The 19,182-nt window shown below is 55.2% G+C and overlaps 1 protein-coding gene across 14 annotated transcripts in view; it reads left to right on the top strand.

Moving 5' to 3' along the window:
• PCNT (pericentrin) overlaps window positions 1–19,182 on the top strand; it is a 111,758-nt gene that overhangs the window by 22,317 nt on the left and 70,259 nt on the right. For 10 of the 14 annotated variants that reach the window (XR_012492119.2, XR_012492102.2, XR_012492108.2 and 7 more), the window contains 13 exons: window positions 66–158; window positions 1,112–1,246; window positions 1,567–1,789; window positions 3,435–3,490; window positions 4,636–4,810; window positions 5,340–5,458; window positions 6,077–6,182; window positions 6,980–7,169; window positions 7,581–7,695; window positions 10,370–10,499; window positions 11,181–11,395; window positions 16,167–16,615; window positions 17,796–18,360. Coding sequence is in view for 11 of the 14 variants with exons in the window: in XM_074320047.2 (XP_074176148.2) it covers window positions 66–158; window positions 1,112–1,246; window positions 1,567–1,789; window positions 3,435–3,490; window positions 4,636–4,810; window positions 5,340–5,458; window positions 6,077–6,182; window positions 6,980–7,169; window positions 7,581–7,695; window positions 10,370–10,499; window positions 11,181–11,395; window positions 16,167–16,615; window positions 17,796–18,360 (2,571 nt within the window). In the remaining 3 variants the exon portion in view is untranslated. The remainder of the gene's footprint in view (window positions 1–65; window positions 159–1,111; window positions 1,247–1,566; window positions 1,790–3,434; window positions 3,491–4,635; window positions 4,811–5,339; window positions 5,459–6,076; window positions 6,183–6,979; window positions 7,170–7,580; window positions 7,696–10,369; window positions 10,500–11,180; window positions 11,396–16,166; window positions 16,616–17,795; window positions 18,361–19,182) is intronic. The other 4 variants (XM_074319981.2, XM_074319934.2, XM_088794200.1 and 1 more) reach the window with 1 other exon arrangement.

The raw sequence follows: 19,182 nt of genomic DNA, 5'->3' as shown, positions 1-19,182 counted from the left end.
GCTGGAGGGCCTGAGGCTGCCGCTGGACGCTGCTGTGACTGCCCTCCCCGCCTTTCCCGTCTTAGCCGGAGGACCGTGCTGCAGCGAGGACGGAGGACTCAGCGAGGCTGCAGAAGCTGGATGCCGATCGCCCCGACCAGCCTGAGCTGCTCACAGAGGTATTCTTCAGGGTTCTCCTGTTCAGGGGTGCTCCTCGTCAGAGGAGGACGTCCAGACCACAGAGAGGACTCAGTCTCCAAAGGGCCCCCTTGCTCTCAGCGTGGAAACTGGGTGCATAGGGGCTGGTGGCAGAGTGGCCCTGCGTGGAAGGCCTCTCTCCATACCCTCTGAGTGAGCCCAGGTGGCCCTCCCTGTGACCTTTTGTCCTGGACAGTGAGGAGAGAAGGTCGCCTTCCACGCAGGCGCCACTCTGTCTTGCCCTGACCTTCCCCGGAAGTGACAGAGCCTGCTGTGTGTGGTGGCCTCGTACCCAGAGTGTGCGGGGGCAGGGGTTGGCTGGCAGTCAGTCACAGTGTCATATTCTGTCGCAGTGACTGGAGGGCAGACAGGCTCAGCTGGCCTGCGTCTGGCTTCCGACTTGACACTGAGCCCCTCAAACAGGCCTCATGTTCTTCCGTAGTTTTATTGGGACATAATGAATGCACAGAACAGAATGCAGCACTTCTCACTGTACACTTAAGTGGCTTTAGGACAGTCAAGAGTTTGTGCGTCCGTTACAGCTAAATCTAAGACGTTTGTTTGCATCATCCCAGAAGGAAACTCTGCATTGGCAGTCACTAAACTCTGGTGACCACCAGTCTGCGTTGTCTGTGGACTCACCTGTTCCGGACGGTTCATGCAGAGGGAGCTGTCAGTGTGTCTGGCTTCTCTCCTTGAGTGTGTTTTGCAGTTCATCGATATTGTAGTGGGTCAGAAGGTCGTGACACCCATTGTGTGTGGGCGCCCCTCTTGCTCTCTGCTCACCTGTCGGCGGGCACTTGGGTGGCTCCCATCTTTGGCAACTGGGAGTAGTGCTGAGTGAACATTCATGGACGCGCCTCTGGGAGGACATGTGGTCATTGTTTTCAGGGGCTGAATTTCCTGGGTCACGTGTCTTGCCTTCCTTCCCTAGGAGTGTGAACGGGCCTGTGCGTCTGCAGGTGCTGAGTCGATGGGCCGAGCCGAGGACGAGGCTGGTGGGCATTGGTGGACGACGGGGGGGCGTCCACCTACAGCAGAGGAGCAGCAGGGGCAGCTGCTGGCCCAGGTGACCCGGGCACTCACGATTCTCACTTGGGCCCGTGGGTTTGGGATCTGGGGGTGGCAGGTGGGAGAGGTTTGTCACGGAGTGGACGGGCGTGCAGGGCAGGCTGGCTGCGTCTGCTTTCCTGCTTGGTTTTGTTTTCACGTCTCGTGTGGGGCCTTTGAGAGGGAGTGACATTGTGGACACCTGTTGACCGCAGTTCGGGCCAGGTGCCAGGGACCCTCCCTGCACGGCCAGCCTGTCCCCCATCCGCTGCTCATCCCACTCCATGTGTGTCCGTGCTGCGGGACGGGAAGCCGCCTCAGCTTGCCATGTCCCCACAGCCAGCGGCCGCCCTGGAGCTGGAGGCGCTGCGCCTGAGCCTGAGCAACATGCACGTGGCGCGGCTGGAGCTGGCACAGGCGCATCTGCAGCGGGAGAAGGACAGCGCGCTGACCGAGCTGCGGGACATGCTCAACGGCCGGCACGCCCAGGAGCTGGCCCTGCTGCACAGCAGGCAGCAGCTGCAGCTGGAGGAGCTGGCACGGCGCTACCACCAGGAGACAGGTACATGCCTGCTGGCCGCCGTCGGAAACGTGGGGGAGCAGGTGGCCTGCAGAGGTGCCCCGGGCGAGGCGTTCCCGCGCGCAGCTGCGTGGCGTGTCCCATGGGGCGCCTGCTCCGGGCACTGGCCCCTGGGCCTCCTGGCCGGCGGGCTCCGCATGTCCTTCCTGCTCTGCTGTCCCCTTGCCTTTCGTCCATTTGTCCAGTGAGCTTGTGTTAACTTGAAATGATGTTGTTGGAGGTAGTTTGCTCTCGTGCTGCAGGTTTCTGTCTCTGCACCTTTGGCAGGACGGTGTCTGGCCTACCTGGATGCTCATGGACACAACCCCACGTCCCACGGCGCTCCTGTCCCCTGATTCTCTGGCCAACCCCAAGTTCTTTACATCTAAGATGTATTTCATGTTTTCATTTTAACGTGTCTGGTACACTTTTTGTTAAAGTGCTCACTAATTTTTGTAAACACTGGGTTTTTAAACCCTAGCGTCACCGAGCAGTGGTACACACATTTACAGTGCACACTTGAGTGGGCTTGTGTGTGTCACAGACTTGTGCCGACATCACACAGTCGAGTTCAGAGCGCTCATCACCCCGAAAGGCAGCTTGTGCCCGTTAGCAGCCCCCCGCTTTTCTGCTGGCACGGGTACCTGCTTATCTACCTGCTGGGGTTCTCCTTTGAGCTGTGAGGGCCCCAGGCGGGCTCTGGCAGTGTGAGAAGTCCTGCTCCTTAGCTGTGGGCCCACCCCCACTGGAGAGCACTCTCAGGTCCTTGTGCCGTCCCACGTGTCCTCATGTGGGTTCAAACAAACGGAAATAATGTCGTTTTACGCCCCTCATTTTGTTTATTTTTTAAAATACAAAACATGGTGTGCCTCAGGCCCCTTCCGATGCTGTTTCCTCCAGGTACACTTGAGAATGAGTCCATGCGGCCCACACCTGCCCTCTGCTCCGTGAGGCTCGGCTGGGGTGGGACTTGTCCTCAGAGGGTGGCAAGCGGCCCTTGGCCTTAAGTCGGGACTTGCTCAGGCTGCCCTCACTGCATGCATGGCATTAGCTGCCGCCTGGTGCCACCTCTCCCCAGCTGCACCCTGGCCTTTCCTGAGGCTCCAGCCATGTCTGCCTGGCGCCCTGATTGCCAGGTGTACACCCCCCTCTCAGGCCACATTTGCCGCCCGCACCCCCAGGCCAGCTGTGTCCTGGTCCTCCGCCCCCAACCCCTGGGCCTCTGCCCTTGTGCGGCCTCCCTCGGGGCTGGGGGTTGTTGCGCCCTAGAACATCTCTCCCTGGTTTAGCTTACCTGTGCTCCGACTCCTTGTCTGGAATCTGGCCCCATGTGGAGTGGACAGGCTGGGGTCCCACCAGGAAGAGGTGGCCTCAGCGTCCTCAGTGACTTGTGCAGCCCCCGAGCTCACCGGCCTGTCATGCTGGCTGGGAGGCCCACTGGCCTTGGTTTGGCCAGGAATATAATTTGTTAATTAAAGCAGACATCGTCATGCTCTTGCTCCCTCACAGGTGTGTCCGGTTGTCCCATTGATGCTGGAGGGTGTTTTTGTTGAGGGGCAGTGGGCATTGGGAACCCTCTTATCTCCTGGGGGAGGAGATTGTGGAAAAGTCTGAGACGCGGTGGACTGAGCGACTGTTTTTCTTGCAGCTGAGCTGAAGGAGAAGTTACAATCAGAAACGGAGAAAAATGCCCAGATAACAGAGGTGTGTATGATCAGAAAACGTCATTCTGCGTACACAGTGCTCTTCCCTTTCTCCCTATCCCGCCACCCTGGAGCCCCACACTAAAACCCCCACTTTGGCTCAGGCAGAAGCCAGGCAGTTTCAAAAAGTGTCGCATTGTCAAAATTCAGAGGTGAAGTATTCTTTTTCTTGTGCAGTTTAAAATTGGCAAATGGCTTGTTGTGTCATACGACGCCCTTGCTCCTAAATCTGCTTTTCTCAGTGGTCCTTGCTGTCCTCACGCAGGGTGTGGACTGAGCGAGACGTGTGGGGAGCGTGTTGGGGCGCCTGGGGACCTCAGAGGGAGAGGTGTGCCTGGGGGGACGGCCTGGCCGCAGGGTCCTCGCCTGTGAGGTCCGTGGTTGGCCCCGTTCACAGTGCTGACCACACCGCATGGCCTGCCACTCTCCTGCTGCTCCCACCCACACCCCCTTTTGGGGGAAAGAGCTGTGTTTCGAGTATAACACAATTAGTTCTTCCCTGAGGAAGTCTTTCACTGGAACTTCTGATTCTCCTGGACAGTCCCATTCTCAGGGCTATGTTTGTGGAGGGGCCGTTGGTGCTGGTGGTGGTAGAAGAAGTGGGTGATGTCTGGGGACACGGGTGACGATAGGGGACACGTGTGGTGTTGGGGCAGGTGAGCGTTTGTTCTGGCCGCTTTGGTCAGGCAGTTGGTGGAGGACAGCCATCAGTCCCGGGTTGGAGGCTGGTGCCTCAGCCTGCCCGTCTGAACTGGACAGGCGGAACTCATTTCTTAGGGCGCCCGGACAGAGCCCGGCCTGCCCGCAGAGCTCAGCGACGTCTCTGTAGCACACCCGGTCTGCATGGGGGACGGACGCGTGAATCTGAAAGAGTGACCACGCGCCCGTGCTGTATGTTCATAGACAGGTTCTGTTTATGGGCAGGTGGTCTTGTTTCTTTCCCTTGGCTGTTTGCCTTGTGAGTACTTCCGGTCCTGTCCCTTTTAGCAGACGGGGACCGACTGGAAATCTGGAGCCAGTTTCCTGTGGTGACAGTCTGGTCTGGGCAGGGGGTGACTGCCCAGTTTTCGAACGTGTGATTTAAATTCTTCTTATGGCAGATAACCCCCCACTGGTTATAGTCTCCTTTTTGATTATTTAAATTAGACTCTGAAGCGAGACTGGGAATCCGAGAGAGATTTATGCTTAGAGAACCTACGCCAAGAGTTATCTACAAAGCACCAGGCAGAACTGGAGAATTTACGGAGCCAGTTTAAGAGGGAATCGGCAGAACTCAGAGCTGGGCTGGAGAAGATGTCTCAAGCCAAAAATCAGGCTGAACGTGAGTGTGTGACACATGAGCGTGTGACACGTGAGAGTGCGGTGAGCAGTTTAGAAGGGACTCTGGTTTCCCTGTAGTTATGGAGTGAGCGCCCTGTGGTTTGCCAGCTGCCACTGAGCATGAGTGTTCAGATGCCGCCTAGCATGTGCCCCCCCCCACGTGATCCCCCGTGAGGAGGGACGGGGTTTCCGCTTGTGGGCACAGGTCCCTCAGGTCCCTGAACCTTCCCGAAACCTGTTCCAGAGGCGGTTTTGCACACTCCATTATTAAAGCATTACCCGAGCAGCAGTAGCGGGATTGTTCCCTTTTTATGCCGGTTACCCGACACCCACCGGTCAAAGAGGCTGTGTGCTGGCCTGCTGGCCTGCACCCCTCCCTCCCTCCCAGGACAGAGGGCTGCTGAGCAGGGCCTGCAAGGAGTCTGGGGCCGCCAGCGCGAGGTGGTACTCAGTGCCAACTGCAGTCACTACCGAGACGTGCTGCGCGGATGAAGACAGAGGCTGCAGACTGAGTGGTCTGTGCTCCCCAGTGTCCCTCCAGAGTCTGCAGGCACAGCAGAAGGCCACCGTGAAGAGGCTGCAGGAGGACCTGGGGTCCCAGTACTGCCGGCACGCGGAGGACCCAGAGCTGGCGGATGGGCAGCTGCAGGTAGGCCATTCCCAGCAACCTGTGCGGTCACATAGGAGATGCCAGGCAGGGTTTCAGGAGACTGCTGGGTGGGCTGAGGACAGCACCAGTTATACTCAGTCTGCACAGAGTTCGTGTTCTTGCCCTGTCCAATGCCCCTGAAACATTAGGGCTGTCAAGACACGTGCTCTGACCACATTTACTAAAGACATTCCTAAGGAAAGGTCACCAGTAACATCCCGCAGCTTATGCATCAAGCTCTTCTTCCGTGAAACGCTGTCAGAACATGGGTGACGTGGCCCAATCTTCTCTGAGACCTGAGTGCTCTTACACCAAGCCCAAGAACCAGCCCAAGCACGGGCTTGAGAAACGAGTGAAGCAGGAGATACAGTTAGTCGTGGCCTGTGCACAGGTTACAGCTGAGCAGGGACAGTCCTTGGAGCCCTGCAGGAGCCTGTATCCCGGCCCTGCAGCTGTTGCACCCAGGCCGAGGCCAGGGCAGGGCCAGGGCACATGTCCCTCCCTGATGGGACCGAGGCACAGGAGGGCACCTGCTGTCCTGTGTCCTGCGTGAGGAGAGGCCGTAGAGCCTTAGGCTCGGTCAGTGTGTCTCACCGGTACCTTCCTTTCTGGTTGCAGAACCTTCAGGCATCACAGGAAGAGCTGAAGGCTGAGTCACAAGAGGGACACTGGCGCCTGTGGTCTCAGCTTGAGTGCACGAGGACCGACGAGCAGGAGCTGAGTGGTAAGGGCCCCGTGTTGGGCATCAGACCCTCAGAAGCCAGAATGCGGGCTTCACTTGTTGGCGCAGACCAGACGGTGGCTGTGGCAGTGGACACGTTGACTCGTGAACTTCCCGGCTGTGGGCGCTGCAGCCTGAGGTGGAGCCTTGGTCTCATGCTGAGCAGCCCACCCGTCTGCCCACGGGACCTCAGGCCCCTCAAGTGGGAGGTCAGCAAGCTGCCCACAGGTGCAGGCTTCCCTCTGCCTGGAAGCGGCGGCTGAGCGTGCTAGAAATGCAGTTCTGAGCCGGTGCCCGGGGTCACAGGGATGCCTTCTGCATGGGTCCCATGAGTTCCATCCCATGTGGGAGGGCGACAGCTGAGGCTGTGAGCCCCACGCCTGTAGCCCCTCCCTGGAGGCTGCTCACCTGGGCCCTTTAGGGACCTGTGTCAGCGGCCTGTGCTCCTGGGCGGTCAGGGGCCGCTGAGGAGGGAAACAGACGTGCTTCTCTGCCGCTCGCTCATTTCTGACGGAGCCTTTGAGGCCGGTACTGGCCCTGACTGGGGAAATGTGATTTGGGACGAGGGAGTTAGGAGAAGAGCAGAAATGGCACCTGCCGGCTGCTCGCTGGTGAATGCGTCCAGTCTGTCCGGCTTCTCCCTCCAGCCTGAGGCCTGTGGGTCACCTCCCTGTGGAGGCCGCCTGTGTCATGTCGCAGGCTCAGAATTCTACCCCCGCCCTGCACTCCAGGTTCTTCAGGGTGGCCCGATTTCCCCTAGTGTTTCATTTGAAGTGATGGCATAATTTCGTCCCATTAAGAGCTGCGCGAGTGGCCGCCGGCCCGAGCACCTGGCGTGGAGGATTTGCAGCAGCAGCAGAGCGAGCACGACTCCCGGCTGGAGCGGCTCCTGCTGTGTTCTGACAGGAGTGGCCAGGAGTGCCCGACGCAGTCACCGCAGCGGCTGCAGGAGCGGAGGGAGGACACTCTTCTGGAGTCTGAGGAAATAAGGTAAATGAAGCAGCTTTCATCTTAATCCTTTGACGTGCGGAAACCTTGGGCCGAACTGCTGTCTGCTCCGGTCAGTGACTTGGTGCCATGGAGGCTAACGGCCTCGAAACAAAACATCGTGAGGGCTGGGAGCTGATCTGACTCACGCAACAGGCCGAGGATGGCAACATGCCGGAGGCGCAGGTCGTGGGAAGCCACTGTTGCCTCAGGGTCCCCTCAGCTGTGACACTGGCTCCGGCCACCATCACAGACACAGCTCACTCAGCCCCACTGTCCCTTCCCTGACACACAAGCAGGGTTGCGATGGATGGAGCTGGGGGCGTTTTCTCTCATGTGGTCAGAGCCAGGGTGGCAGAGGTCACCTGTGGGAGCACCACGTGCCGGCCTGTCAGGACCTGTCTTCTCTTGTAGTGTACCTGGCGTGGGGCTAGAAGAGACGTCTGAAAATGAAGGGAGAGACTGCCTCCATCCGCTCAGCCTGCAGCAGGAGCCGCGTGAGGTGACGGCCAGTTTGGTCCGACTGAGGGTAGAGTTGACATGTGACCTTGTGCTAGTCCAAGTTGGACAATGTGACAATTCGATGTCTGTCCATGTTGTGAAACAGCTACCACAGTGAGTCTCCTGGGCATCACCACGCACAGTTAACAAATTCTTTTCCTGGTGATGAGAACCTTTAAGATCTGCTGTCTTAGCAAGTCTCAGATGCACAAAGCAGCACTCTCGCTGCAGTCCCACGCTGTGCGTTCATCCCAGGACTTACCTTGTAACGCGAAGTTTGCTCCTTGGATCCCTTCACCCGGCTCAGCCCACCCCCGCCTGTAGCAACCACCACTGTTCTCTGTATCTGTGAGCCTGGTTTGCTTTAGAGTCCACATACAGTGAGATCATGTTCTTTGTCTTTCTGTCTGACTGACTTAGCAGGATGCCCTCCGGGTGTGCCCATGTCACAAATGGCAAGATTTCATCCTGTTTCATGGCCGAATGACATTCCATTGTATGTGTGCCTTGCATCTTCTTTGTCCATTCATCCATCAGTGGACACCCAGGTTGTTTTCATATCTTGGCTGCTGTAAATAACGCTACAGTAACCATAGGGATGCAGACATCTTTTCGAGTTAGTGTTTTCGTTTTCTTCAGATAAATACCCAGAAGTGGCATTGCTGGGTCGTAAGGTAGTTCTATTTTTAATTTTTTGAGGACCCTCCATACTGTTTTCCACAGTGGCTGCACCAATTTGCAGTCCCACCAACAGTGCACGAGGGTTCCCCTTTGTCCATGTCCTCACCAGCCCTTGTGTGTTGATTCATTGATGATGCCATTCTGACAGATACGTGATATCTCGCTGTGGTTTTGATTGCCTTTCCCTGGTGATGAGTGACACTGAGCGTCTTTTCATGTGCCTGTTGGCCATCTGTGTGGAAAGATGACTATTCAGAACTTCTCCCTATTTTTAATCAGATTGGCTTTTTGTTGTCGAGTTAGGTATGTGAGCAGTTTGTATCACTGAGAAGGGCTGTGTTTCCGTATCTTTAGACTATTTGATGGTATGAAATCTGGATGCCCATCCTTTTCACAAGCGCTATCTGACACATGTCACATAAAGGAAGTGAACAGCTCTGGCGACCTACTGGCTTTGTGGTCTGTTTGCGTGTTTGTTCACAATGATACACGTGATGAGCTCAGTGGTGTAAAGCGGAGCCGATGTGGGGAGCCTGCCGTCCTGCCCTGGCGCCCCCGTCCCCATGCGCTCCCTGCACCGAGGACTGCAGTGCAGACATGTATCCTGCCCTGAGCATCGCTCACTGGCCTCTGTCTCCCCTCAGGTGGCCTCCAGGTGCTTGTTTCTGTCATTTGTAACCTGTGTAGATGGCCAGTCCAAACGGCCTCTGTGACGGTGGTCGGTGCTCTGTGCTGCAGTGTGGTGGCCACTGGCACATGCGGCCAGGAGCACCTGGGGAGCGGAGGTTGCCTTTTGTTCAGTGCTAACCCTTGCAGTGTCAGTAGCCCCAGGTCTGGGGGCCGATCTCTAGGCGGGCAGTGCTTACAGGTGGCAGAGCACCCATGGCCCTCAGCTGGTAAGGACGGCTGTCGTCTAAACACCTGCTCTTCCTGGTCACTCAGGTGTGTCTCAGTCAGCTCAGGCAGCCAAGCAACGGACATTTGTCTCCTCATGGTGCCAGAGGCTAGAGGTCCAAGGTCAAGGTGTCACAGGGCTGGTTTGTTAATGAGGTTGAATGTCTTTGTACTTATTTACTGAGCGTTCTTTCTTTTTTATGATTTGCTATCCACATCTTTGCTCCTTTCCTCTGTGGTTCAGATGTCCCGCACTGCTCGTGGCTGGACATGACTGTGGTCACTTCCATGTGGCTGCTGGAGTCCCCAGGGCTGGAGTTATCAGTCCTGCTCCTTGCCCTCGGCTCTTTCTCCCCACGCTCAGCGTAACAGTATTTTGCTCAGTTTTCTTCTGGTTCTTCTAAAGGCTTACTTTCTACTTTCAATTTCGTCCGTCTGGAACTTAGCTCTTGTTGGCCGGAGGTGTAGCCTTAAGTTTTTTCCTCTTTCCAAGTGGTGAGTCAGGTTCAGGCCTGACTGGCTGGATCTGCTCTCCCGTCTGCACCGTGACCCCTTCATGTGCTCAGTCGTCTCAGGGGCAGGACTCGTGACTTTTAGCTTGCTGTGACTCCTCTGGTTTAGGGGGAAAGTGGATTTCCGAGTTGCATTGTGGGGGACAGGAAGTATTGAAGCAGCGCTTGAACCTTCTTCGTCTGGATGCCCGGCCAGGCCCTGCTGTCAGGGCTCCTCACGGCAGCAGGCAGAGACCCTGCCCCGCAAAACTCCCAGCAGGCCCAGCACTGGCTCTGTTAGGGGCCGAGCAGGCCAGGGAGGGCGGAGACTCGTGCTAAGTGTGTACAGAAACCTGGGAGCCCATCGGGCTGGTCAGGAAGGCTGTGTGACTTGTGAAAGACAAAGGGGTGAGTGGAGGAGGCAGAGTCTGGGAAGGGGAGGGGAGGGCAAGGGCAGGGTGTTCCGAGAAGGTTCTAGTCAGGCTCCAGGAGCAGCCTGCCTCCCTCGGGGCTGTGGTCCGCCGTTTCCATCTGGACATGAGGGGAGACGGCCCGTGAGCCTTACCTGGGAGGCAGCGAGAGGTCCACCAGGCAGAGAGGCCCATGCAAACGTTTCATCTGTATGCTCCCCCAAAGGCCAGCCTGCGAGTGAACACACAGGTGGAAGAGAGCCGCCAGCGCCAAGGGGCAGCCCAGCAGGATGCAGACGTCTCAGAGACCTACGTGTTGGAGCAGCGGGCGGGGCCCTTGGAAGGGCCGGGCCAAGGTGGGAGCCTCTCAGTGCTCAGGCTTGTTTGTGGGGCATCGGGAGCGTCGGCCTGGCCACACAACCGCACTGGGGTCACCGGCGGGGGTGGCTGGGAGGTGGCTAGTGCATAAGCTCTGGTCATCCCAGGGGCGTGGCAGATGGGGATAGGCAGTGGCCTTGCCACCAGGGAGAGTGGGTGTGAGGCCGGACACAGATTCCAGGAGGGGGTGGGTGCCATCTCTTCTGCGCCGAGCTGGGCACGTGAGGCAGAGAGCCCCACGCGAGGGTCCCGTGTGAGGACATGGTGCATGCTCTGTCATGAGCGCCGTCCTTGGCCCAGGCTCCCTCAGAGCTGGTGGAGCGGGCAAGGGGGGCATGGCCCCGAGAGCTGAGGTCACACCGCACTTGGCCTCTGTCCTTCCTCTTCTCCCTCCTGCGTGAGGTGCCTATGGCCACCACATGGCACCTTACTGCCGCCAGGCACGATGTACCAGCTAAGAGCCATGTGTTACCTGAACTGAAGGAGCAGAGTGGGTGGCTGGGGCCAGGCTGTGTGTGGGCATGCAGCGTGGCCACACTGAGCGCACGTGGTCTTCAGAATCTGCAGGTCTGTTGTCGCAGCGTCTGTAGGCAGGTTGTTGCCGTGCTGCATGGGTGTCCTCGGTGTCGCACCTGACTGTCCTCCCTGCCTCCTTGCAGAGCTCACTCGCGTGCCTCTCCAGGTTGCGCAGGACATGGCCGAGGAAGTGGAGACGGCTGTGGCGGCCAGAGTGCTGGGTTTGGAAGCCGAGCACAAGGTCAGACTCTCGCTGCAGATGGAACTCAAGGAAGAGATTGAGCTGCTAAACGTGGAAAAGAGAGATTTACTCGAGAAGCTGCAGCAGGAAATTCGCCTGAATGAAGATTTGGAGAAAGTGAGTTTCGAGTCCTCACGGCGGCCACCGTGACCTAGGGGAGCAGGTGGCCTGGCTGGCTGGGTGGCGGGGGTGTCGGTCTGCTCACTGCTTGGCTGAGTGGGTTTGGTGAGTGTCTCCCTCAGTCAGGACCAGCTTCCCCCCAGCCGAGTCAGAGCATCGCCTCCTGTTGTCCCTTCCACCGGCCCCCAGCGGCTGGGGCACAAAATGGGGCCACCTTCAGGCTGTCCCCCCCAGTGCTTCCTGTGGTGTCTTTGATCAGCCCAGGGCCGCCAAGCCAAGTTCCCGAGGGAGCAATGGGCACCACTTACAGCAGCGCTTTACCCCTGGAGTGAGTGAATCAGGCTGCAACTTCTAAGTCCTTTCTGCACGTTCAGCTCTGCTTTGGGCCCACTGCCCTCACTCTACATTCTTCCTGTAAGGGGCTTTGCATGTTTAGTCTCCATCAAAACAGACTTTCCCAGGAAGCCATCCTCACTTGCAAGTTTGATGATGTGCTGTTCTCTGTCCTCGGCATTGTGAAGACTTGGAGTAAAGTTGGGCTGAGGGCAGAGCTTTTGGGAGCCGAGCTGGCAGCTGTGGCGGCCATGGTCCTCAGACCATGACCTCAGGCGTTTCTCATGGGCTGGCTTTCCTTGGTGCCTTTGGTGTCGGGTGTATGTGTGCCTCCTGGACCCCGTTTCTCACTTACCAAGGGGGCTGCGCACTGGCTGTCTCCCGTCAAGGCTGTCAGGTTTTGCTTTAAGTTTTGAAGCGGTTACACAGCCTGTTGTGACGTGTTTCTGACAGATGTGCCTCTACCATCATCTGTCCCTTTCTGTCCTGTTGGCATAGTCATTGTAGTTTTCATTTGCATTGTGTTTGCATGGTGTCCCTTTTCTGTCTGTTTTACTTTATTGAAAGAAACTACCTGAAGTTAGTGTCTCACCCCACAGGTGAAGGGCTCAGTTCCACGAGACGACCCCCCTCAGAGGCCAGTTGCAAGTAGTGGGTCCCCAGTTGCTCACACCTGTCTGACTTGGCTTCAGTGAGAATGTTCCCATTACCCCCGCCCCCCTTTCAGGTGCAGTAATTGCTAGACCGCTCACAGAACTCAGGGAAACAGCTGACTGACTGGCCCCAGTTTATCACCGAGGGTTCAAACAGGAATAGCCACAGGGCAAGGTGGAGTGCCAGCGACCCAGCTGGTGCACCTCAGCAGCCGGGAGGCTGTCCAACCCCAGTATTTAGGGATGTCATGGAAGCTGAGGAAATCACCAGCCATTGGTGACTGACCTCAGTGTGTCTCCTTCTCCCTTCCCTGGAGGTTGGGTGGGGTTGAAAGGTGTTCTGGGGACAGCCCCATCCCGAAGCCATGCAGGGGTTCCAGCCACTAGTCTTCTCCTTGCATACGTGTTGGGATGGAGTCTCAGAGAGCAGTTTCCAGGCTGTCAGCCTCATGTGGAAAGGTGCTGGTGCGGTTGTGTAGCCCGTGCATGCGCAAGACGCATCCCTGTGTAAGCACTTACGTAACCAGTTGGCCATCAGCCACTACTGCTCTGTGTGCTATAGAACTGCCTTGGCTGCATTAGCAAGCGTGGATGGTGTGGGTGATCCCACTTCCTTTGTCTTCCTGGCCGCCAGCGAGACTGTGGTGCAGGAAGACCCCCTCGTTGGGGTACTGACAGATGTTTGCTTCCTGTGTCTCACCCAGCCACCATCGAGACTCTAGTGGTATGAACCCCATATCCGTGGCTCTGTTGTTGTTCCTTTTCGGCCTCACTATTCTGTGTTCACCTGCTGGAAGCCAAACTCTGGTGTGACATCTGGCATTACAATTCGAGACCCTCTTATCACTGCAGAGATGCCAAGGGTTTTAGCAGCTGTGTGCCCACAGCTAGAGACAAGGACCGCACAGTTACTTCTTAGTGTGTGACACACACGCACAACATGGCATTGGGTGTTTTTGAAATCATGCTGACTATCGACCTCTTTATTGGAGTGTGTAGTCCCTTTGCTTCTCATGTCGTTATTGATGTGGTTGGACTGAGGTCTGCCGTTTTACTGTTAGTTTCCACAGGGTGCATCTGTTTTTCTTTTGTTCGTTTCTTTTCTTTTTTTTTTTGTTCCTCTGTTTCTTCTTTTGCCTTTTGGATTAGTTGAAAACTCTTAGAGTTGATTTTAATGGCTCTGTTGATGCCTGAGTTGTACCTCTTGCGTTATGATTAATGGTTGCTCTAGGGGTTGGAACAGACATTCATAACTTGCAGTCTTCTTAGGGTTAACGTCAGGCTGTTGCACAACAGTGTAAGAGCTCAGGATTGCAAACGTGCATTTACCACCCCCTGTCTTTTATGCTGTAACTGTCATACAGATGAAGTCTACCTGTGTTGTAAGCTCTGCAGTATGATGCTTTACTCTGAATAATTATTTGTACTTGAAAGAAATTAAAGACAAGAAGTCTTACATTTGCCATTCATAGTGCTCTTCATTTCTCCCCGAAGATCAGTGTTTACAGCTGGTATGGGTGTGCACATCTGCACACGTTCTCCTAAAGCTCAAAAGGCTTACTTTTACCTTCATTCTTGAAGAATATTTTGGTGCATGTAGAAATCTGGGTTGACTGTTCAGGATTGAAAGATGTTCCCTCTGACCTTGTTTCTGGTCTACGTCCCTCCACAGCTGTTCCTGAACTTTAATTCCCATCCACCTATTCCATGTGTCCAGCCTGGCTCTGGCTGTTTTCCAAAACTAAATCCATCTGCAAAAGATGCAGGTTTATACTTAGGACAAATAAATGAATAAGTAAACTTACTCACTGCTCAGATCCTTGTTCCCTTGAATATCGTGTGTCATTTCCTTTTGGCTCCTTCAAAGATTTGTCCCTTTATGTTTTGTTCTCAGTCATTTCACTATGATGTGCCTACGTATGATTTCTTTTGACATGTTTTCTCTCATGAGATTCTAAAAATTAGTACATAAAATTGATCGCAAATATTTGAGAAAAGGAAACAGCGATTCTTAGAAATATAATTACCTTAAAAAAAAACCTATACTAGGTTGACGCCATCTTTTCTTATTTAATGATGATATTATTGAATTGGTGGTCTTTCGATAACTTACAGAAAATTCTGTACGTTTATTTTTTACCAAATTTGGGAAACTTTCGTCAAGTATTTTCCTCAGTTTTTTATTTCTGCCCCATTGTCTCCTTTCCTTTTAGAGGTCCATTTACATGGATGCTGTATCTTTTGGTTCCTCAGGTTCTGTTCATTTTATTTTTTCTAATCTTTTCTCCTTGTTGGTTAAATTCTATTGATCTTCAAGTTTACTGACTCTTCCTTTCGTCATCTCTAATTTGTTTTTAAGTCCTTCTATTGAATTTTCAAATTTCAGTATTGTGTTTTTCAATTCTAGACTTTTCATTTGGTTGTTTTTAATAGTTTCTATTTTCTTTGCCTTGATTTCCTATTCTTTTATTCATTGTGAGCATATTTTCCTTTATGTTCACAAGTGCAGTTACGATAGCTGTTTTAAAACCTCTGTCTGCTAATTTCAACATTTGTGTTATCTTGGGGTTCTCCACCGATACATTTTCTCTTTAGCATGGGCCGTACTTCCTCTTTACTTGTATATCGCTAGTTCTGAATTGGATCCTAGACGTGGTGGAGACTCTGGATTCTGTTAGGTTCCTCTGAAGAGTGTTGATTTCTTGTTTCATTGGCAGTTAACATGGCTGGATTCAGACTACACAGGGCTTGTTCTCTGTGCTGGACTGAAGCACATTGTTCAGTTATTTTAGCCTTAGCCGGCCTGCCCTTGGGGGCCACCCACACACGTACGGATCTGGGATCAGCCAGACTTTGCAGCTTCCCCCTCTCGCTCTGTCCTGATGGGCTCTCCTCTCTCACTTTACAGCCCTCTGTTCAAATAAGTAAGATGATGGGATTTTGTGAGCACAGCTCAGTGAGTTTCCAGTGCCATTTCTGTTGGGCCTTCCGGTAGCTTTTTATGTTTTAACCGGAGTGTATAGTTATCTCTGGGAAGGTTGGTCAGACTGGAGCTTCTCAGCCATCACCAGAAGCAGGGCCCTAAACTTTATTTTTAATAAATGAGGAGTTGATGTCAGTCTTACATACCTGTTTTGGTTTTGGTTTTTTTTTTTGGATGATTTTTAGTACTTTGTTGACCTACTTTCTTTCCTGTTTCAAAAACCAGGATATTTCCCTCCTTTCCGCTTTCTGAATCATCTCCGTTTTCACAAGATACCTTTGAAAATATTGGTTTTAGCTCATCATCCTCTGGCTCTGGCTCCTGTATATCCTGGAATATAAATCATGCACATCCAGAGACTCAACCTCATGACACTGTCTGCTGCTTTCATCTTCTTGCTGGTGGCATTTCCACTGTGTTGGGTCACTGGCCTTTCCTCGACAGAAGACCTGTGACAGACCTGATTTTCCCCCGTTGCTGGTCTTGGCGCCACAGAGAAGGACTCCAGCCCCGACTCTGCTCCACTCCCACGCATGTGTGTTAGTTCAGTTAGTTTTCATGCAGGCCTGCTGGCCCCGTTGGTTCCAGGTGCCAGGATGTGGACACATTTTACTTAAGCAGGTGGTTTCAGTTGGTCATTTTAGGTTCCTTCTGGTCCCATTCACACAAGCCGTCCATTGCTGTACCCGGCATAATGGCCACATGTTCTGGAAGGTCCTGCCTTCACATTGGGGCTGGGTCATTGCTGCCAAAAACCTGTTGCTTCACTCTCTTCCTTCTTCAATAAAACTGTCTACAGGCAAAACATGACTTAGCTGAATGTCACCAGGAAGAGCTGAGGAAAGCTAAGGAACAGATTCAGCTACTGAAACAAGAATTCAGAGAGAGAGAAGCAGAGTGGAAGGTCACCAGTGAGGCCCGAAAGAGAGAAGCAGAAGAGCAACTGACACGGATGCTCCTGGACCTGACCCAGCAGGCGGCGGCGGGCAGACAGTCCCTGCTCAGTGAGTTTGAGCTCCGAGAAACTGAGATGCGGCAACTGCATGACCAGCAGGCGGCCCAGATCCGGGACCTGGAGACATCACTGGTAGAGCAGCAGGGCCGCCTACGGCAGCTGGAGCTGGGGCTCGCGGAGGACGAGTGTCCGCAGTGCAGCAAGTGTGGCCGGGAGCCGGGCCAGGACTGGGAGCTGGCTGCTGTCCGCCTGAAGGAGGACTGTGCCCTCCAGCTGACGCTGGCTCAGAACAGGTGGGTGACGTCCTGGTAGCGGTGTGTTGAGTGTGGACTGTCGCTGGGTTCCCACGCGAGACCTGACCCAGGTCACCTGGCAGACTGTGGGAGGCAGGTCACCTGGGAAGACGAGCTGTGAATGCTCAGCAGTGTCCTGCGTCCTCACCCTAAAGCCAGAGTGAGACGTGCCGCTCTGTGACCAAGACATGCTGGCAGAAACTGTCCAGGTCCTTGCGGTGGAGTCTCTTCCTCAGATGGACGGATGCTGCACACGCTTCATTCACATCATTTCTGTTCTTCGCACATTTCAAAATTTCAATGCAGACCTTTCGGCTTTGTTTATCATAACGACGTGCAGTCTGCACATGTTTTTTCTGCTTTTTAAGCTTTAACAGGTGATTTTTTTAAACAAAACATTTTTTCTAAAATACATACATTCTGTAAGTTTTAAATAGACGTTGTGAATTGGTTCTTGGCCTTTGACGGTGCTGACTGTTTGCAACCTGGGCTGTTGTGACCAGGCTGTTTGTGAGTTTTGGGGTCATCGGACCTTCTGCCTCTTCTCGTGTGTCAGCTGCTCCCAACGTCACGCATGAGCTGCAGGAGCTTCTGCTCTGGGGTTTGAGCATGTGGGCATGAAAGCTCAGCGCACCCTCTGTGGTCAGGGTTAGATGGGTAGTGTCTGGGGGTGGGTAGCACACACTGGCGGTCACGCCTCCATTTGTGTCAGCTCAGCAGGGCCCGCCACCATTGGACCCTGTGGTTGAGCTTCCAGGCAGGGCCCCAGGCGCTTTGGCAAGACTGCGTTTTCTGCCTCTGCTTGTGGCCCTGCCAGCCAGCGACTCCTGCCCGCACGTCCCGAGTTCACGTCCCTCACTCGCAGCTGAAGGGTTTCTGAGGTCTGCTGGACGCCCTCTGCGGCCCTGCCGCCCCCGTCGGTCCCTCCTCCCGTGGTCACAGTTGTGCTGGCCGTGTGCAGTGCCCGGCAGAAGTGTACCTGCTTTCTTGCTGTGTGTCCTGCACTGGGAACGCCTGGCTCTGTCCCTTTCACTCCACTTGCTCCTCTTGGGCCGTTTGTGGCCGAAGGAGGAGGAGCAAGGACAGTGAAAACCACATGCTGGTCTTGCCAGGAGTGGGTTTCCTGGAAGGATATGAAGGGCTTGGTGCTTTTATGACTGTGGTTTTGCTGTCACCTCAGGCTTTTAGAGCAACGTAGAGAAATCACCGAGAAATTCACTGTTGAACGAGACGCTTTGCTACGGGAGGCCCAGGAGAGGCACGCCAGCGAGCTGCGGCTCCTCCAGGACAGACACCGGCAGCACCTCGCGTCCCTGACTGCGGAGCTGCAGGCCCGGCATCAGGCTGACACCGCGGAGCTGCGGGCTGCGCTTGAGAGGCAGCATCGCACTCTTTCGGGAGAGCGAGCGGCTGAGTCGCAGGAGGAACGTGTTGCGGAGGTCTGCGCTCTGGAGGCGAGGCACTGGTCAGATCTGGAGTCAGTGGAGGCGAGGCACCGGTGTGAAGTAGAGGCCCTTCGCAGTGAGCACAGGCGGGCCCTGGAGCTGCTGCAAGCTAGCCATGAGGGACAGGTGCACAACCACCTGTCTCCTGAGCACGTGGCTCCGACTCCAGAGTTTGAGGGACTTGAGCAGGAACGTGACGCCGAGCTTCAGTCTGCAGAGGCCTGCCATGGCGCTGAGCCGGGCACCGAGTGCCCCGAGAGTCTGAGGGTCCCTGCAGCCAGGTCTGGCGGGGCTCAGCAGGTGAGGCTTGCCCTGCCACTCCCAGCACAGGCCTCTCCCTGTTTCCATGTGTTCGCTGCACGCTGTATGCCCGAGGGTGTGCACCTGAGCGAGTGTCAGTGTCTGTGCCGGCCTGCGTGTATCCAGGCTACCACCATTGGCGGTGACTTTGGATGGAGACCAGTGAGGTTGAAGGGTCTTTTTGATTACAGGCTCCTCGGGGGAAGCTGTGGGCCTGTGATCGCAGTGGAAAGTGCATCTGACCTCACGGGGTTTGGTGTGCTCCTCGCAGCAGCCTGGCTCTCCCCTTGTGGCTGCTTCATGAGCTGAAACCCTGTGTCGTGTTTCCAGAGCAGGGACTGTCCCTAAGATCAGTATGGAAGGGAAGTTCTGGAGAAGGCTTGTTACCTGGGGCTGGCGCCTACCTTTCTTCATCTGCAGAACCATGGCATCTGCGTCTCTCCAGTAGGACACTGCTGCTTGGCCTAAAACGGGTTGCTGCAGGTTTCATCTCCTTGCAGTGGACGAGCTGCCGTGTGGTGTGTGGGCCGGGTGGGCGTCCCTGGTGCTGCCCCGCAGGGCGTGGATGGCGGGGCAGGAGTGAGGCTGCGGCAGGAGGAGCTGGCTGCAGCCCTGCTCGTAGGGGCACCTGCTGGAGAGGAGAGGAGTGAAGCCGCGTGCCTGCATGCATGCGTGGGGCTGAGAGGCAGAGGCAGCCAGAGGGCCTGCAGGTGAGCCGCCCCCAGCCTGCGATGCGTCCCTCTCCTGGGCGGCGGTAACTTCAGGGACGGTGGGTGATGGGGCTGCCGGGTGCCCTGGGGCTCCTCCTTGGAACGCGGTGCT

This window comes from Rhinolophus sinicus, chromosome 17 (genome assembly GCF_057876585.1).
Source record: "Rhinolophus sinicus isolate RSI-liver-muscle chromosome 17, RSI-T2T, whole genome shotgun sequence".
Taxonomy (NCBI): domain Eukaryota; kingdom Metazoa; phylum Chordata; class Mammalia; order Chiroptera; family Rhinolophidae; genus Rhinolophus; species Rhinolophus sinicus.
Note: the sequence above shows the minus strand (reverse complement) of the source record. Positions and strands in the feature narration are given on the sequence as shown.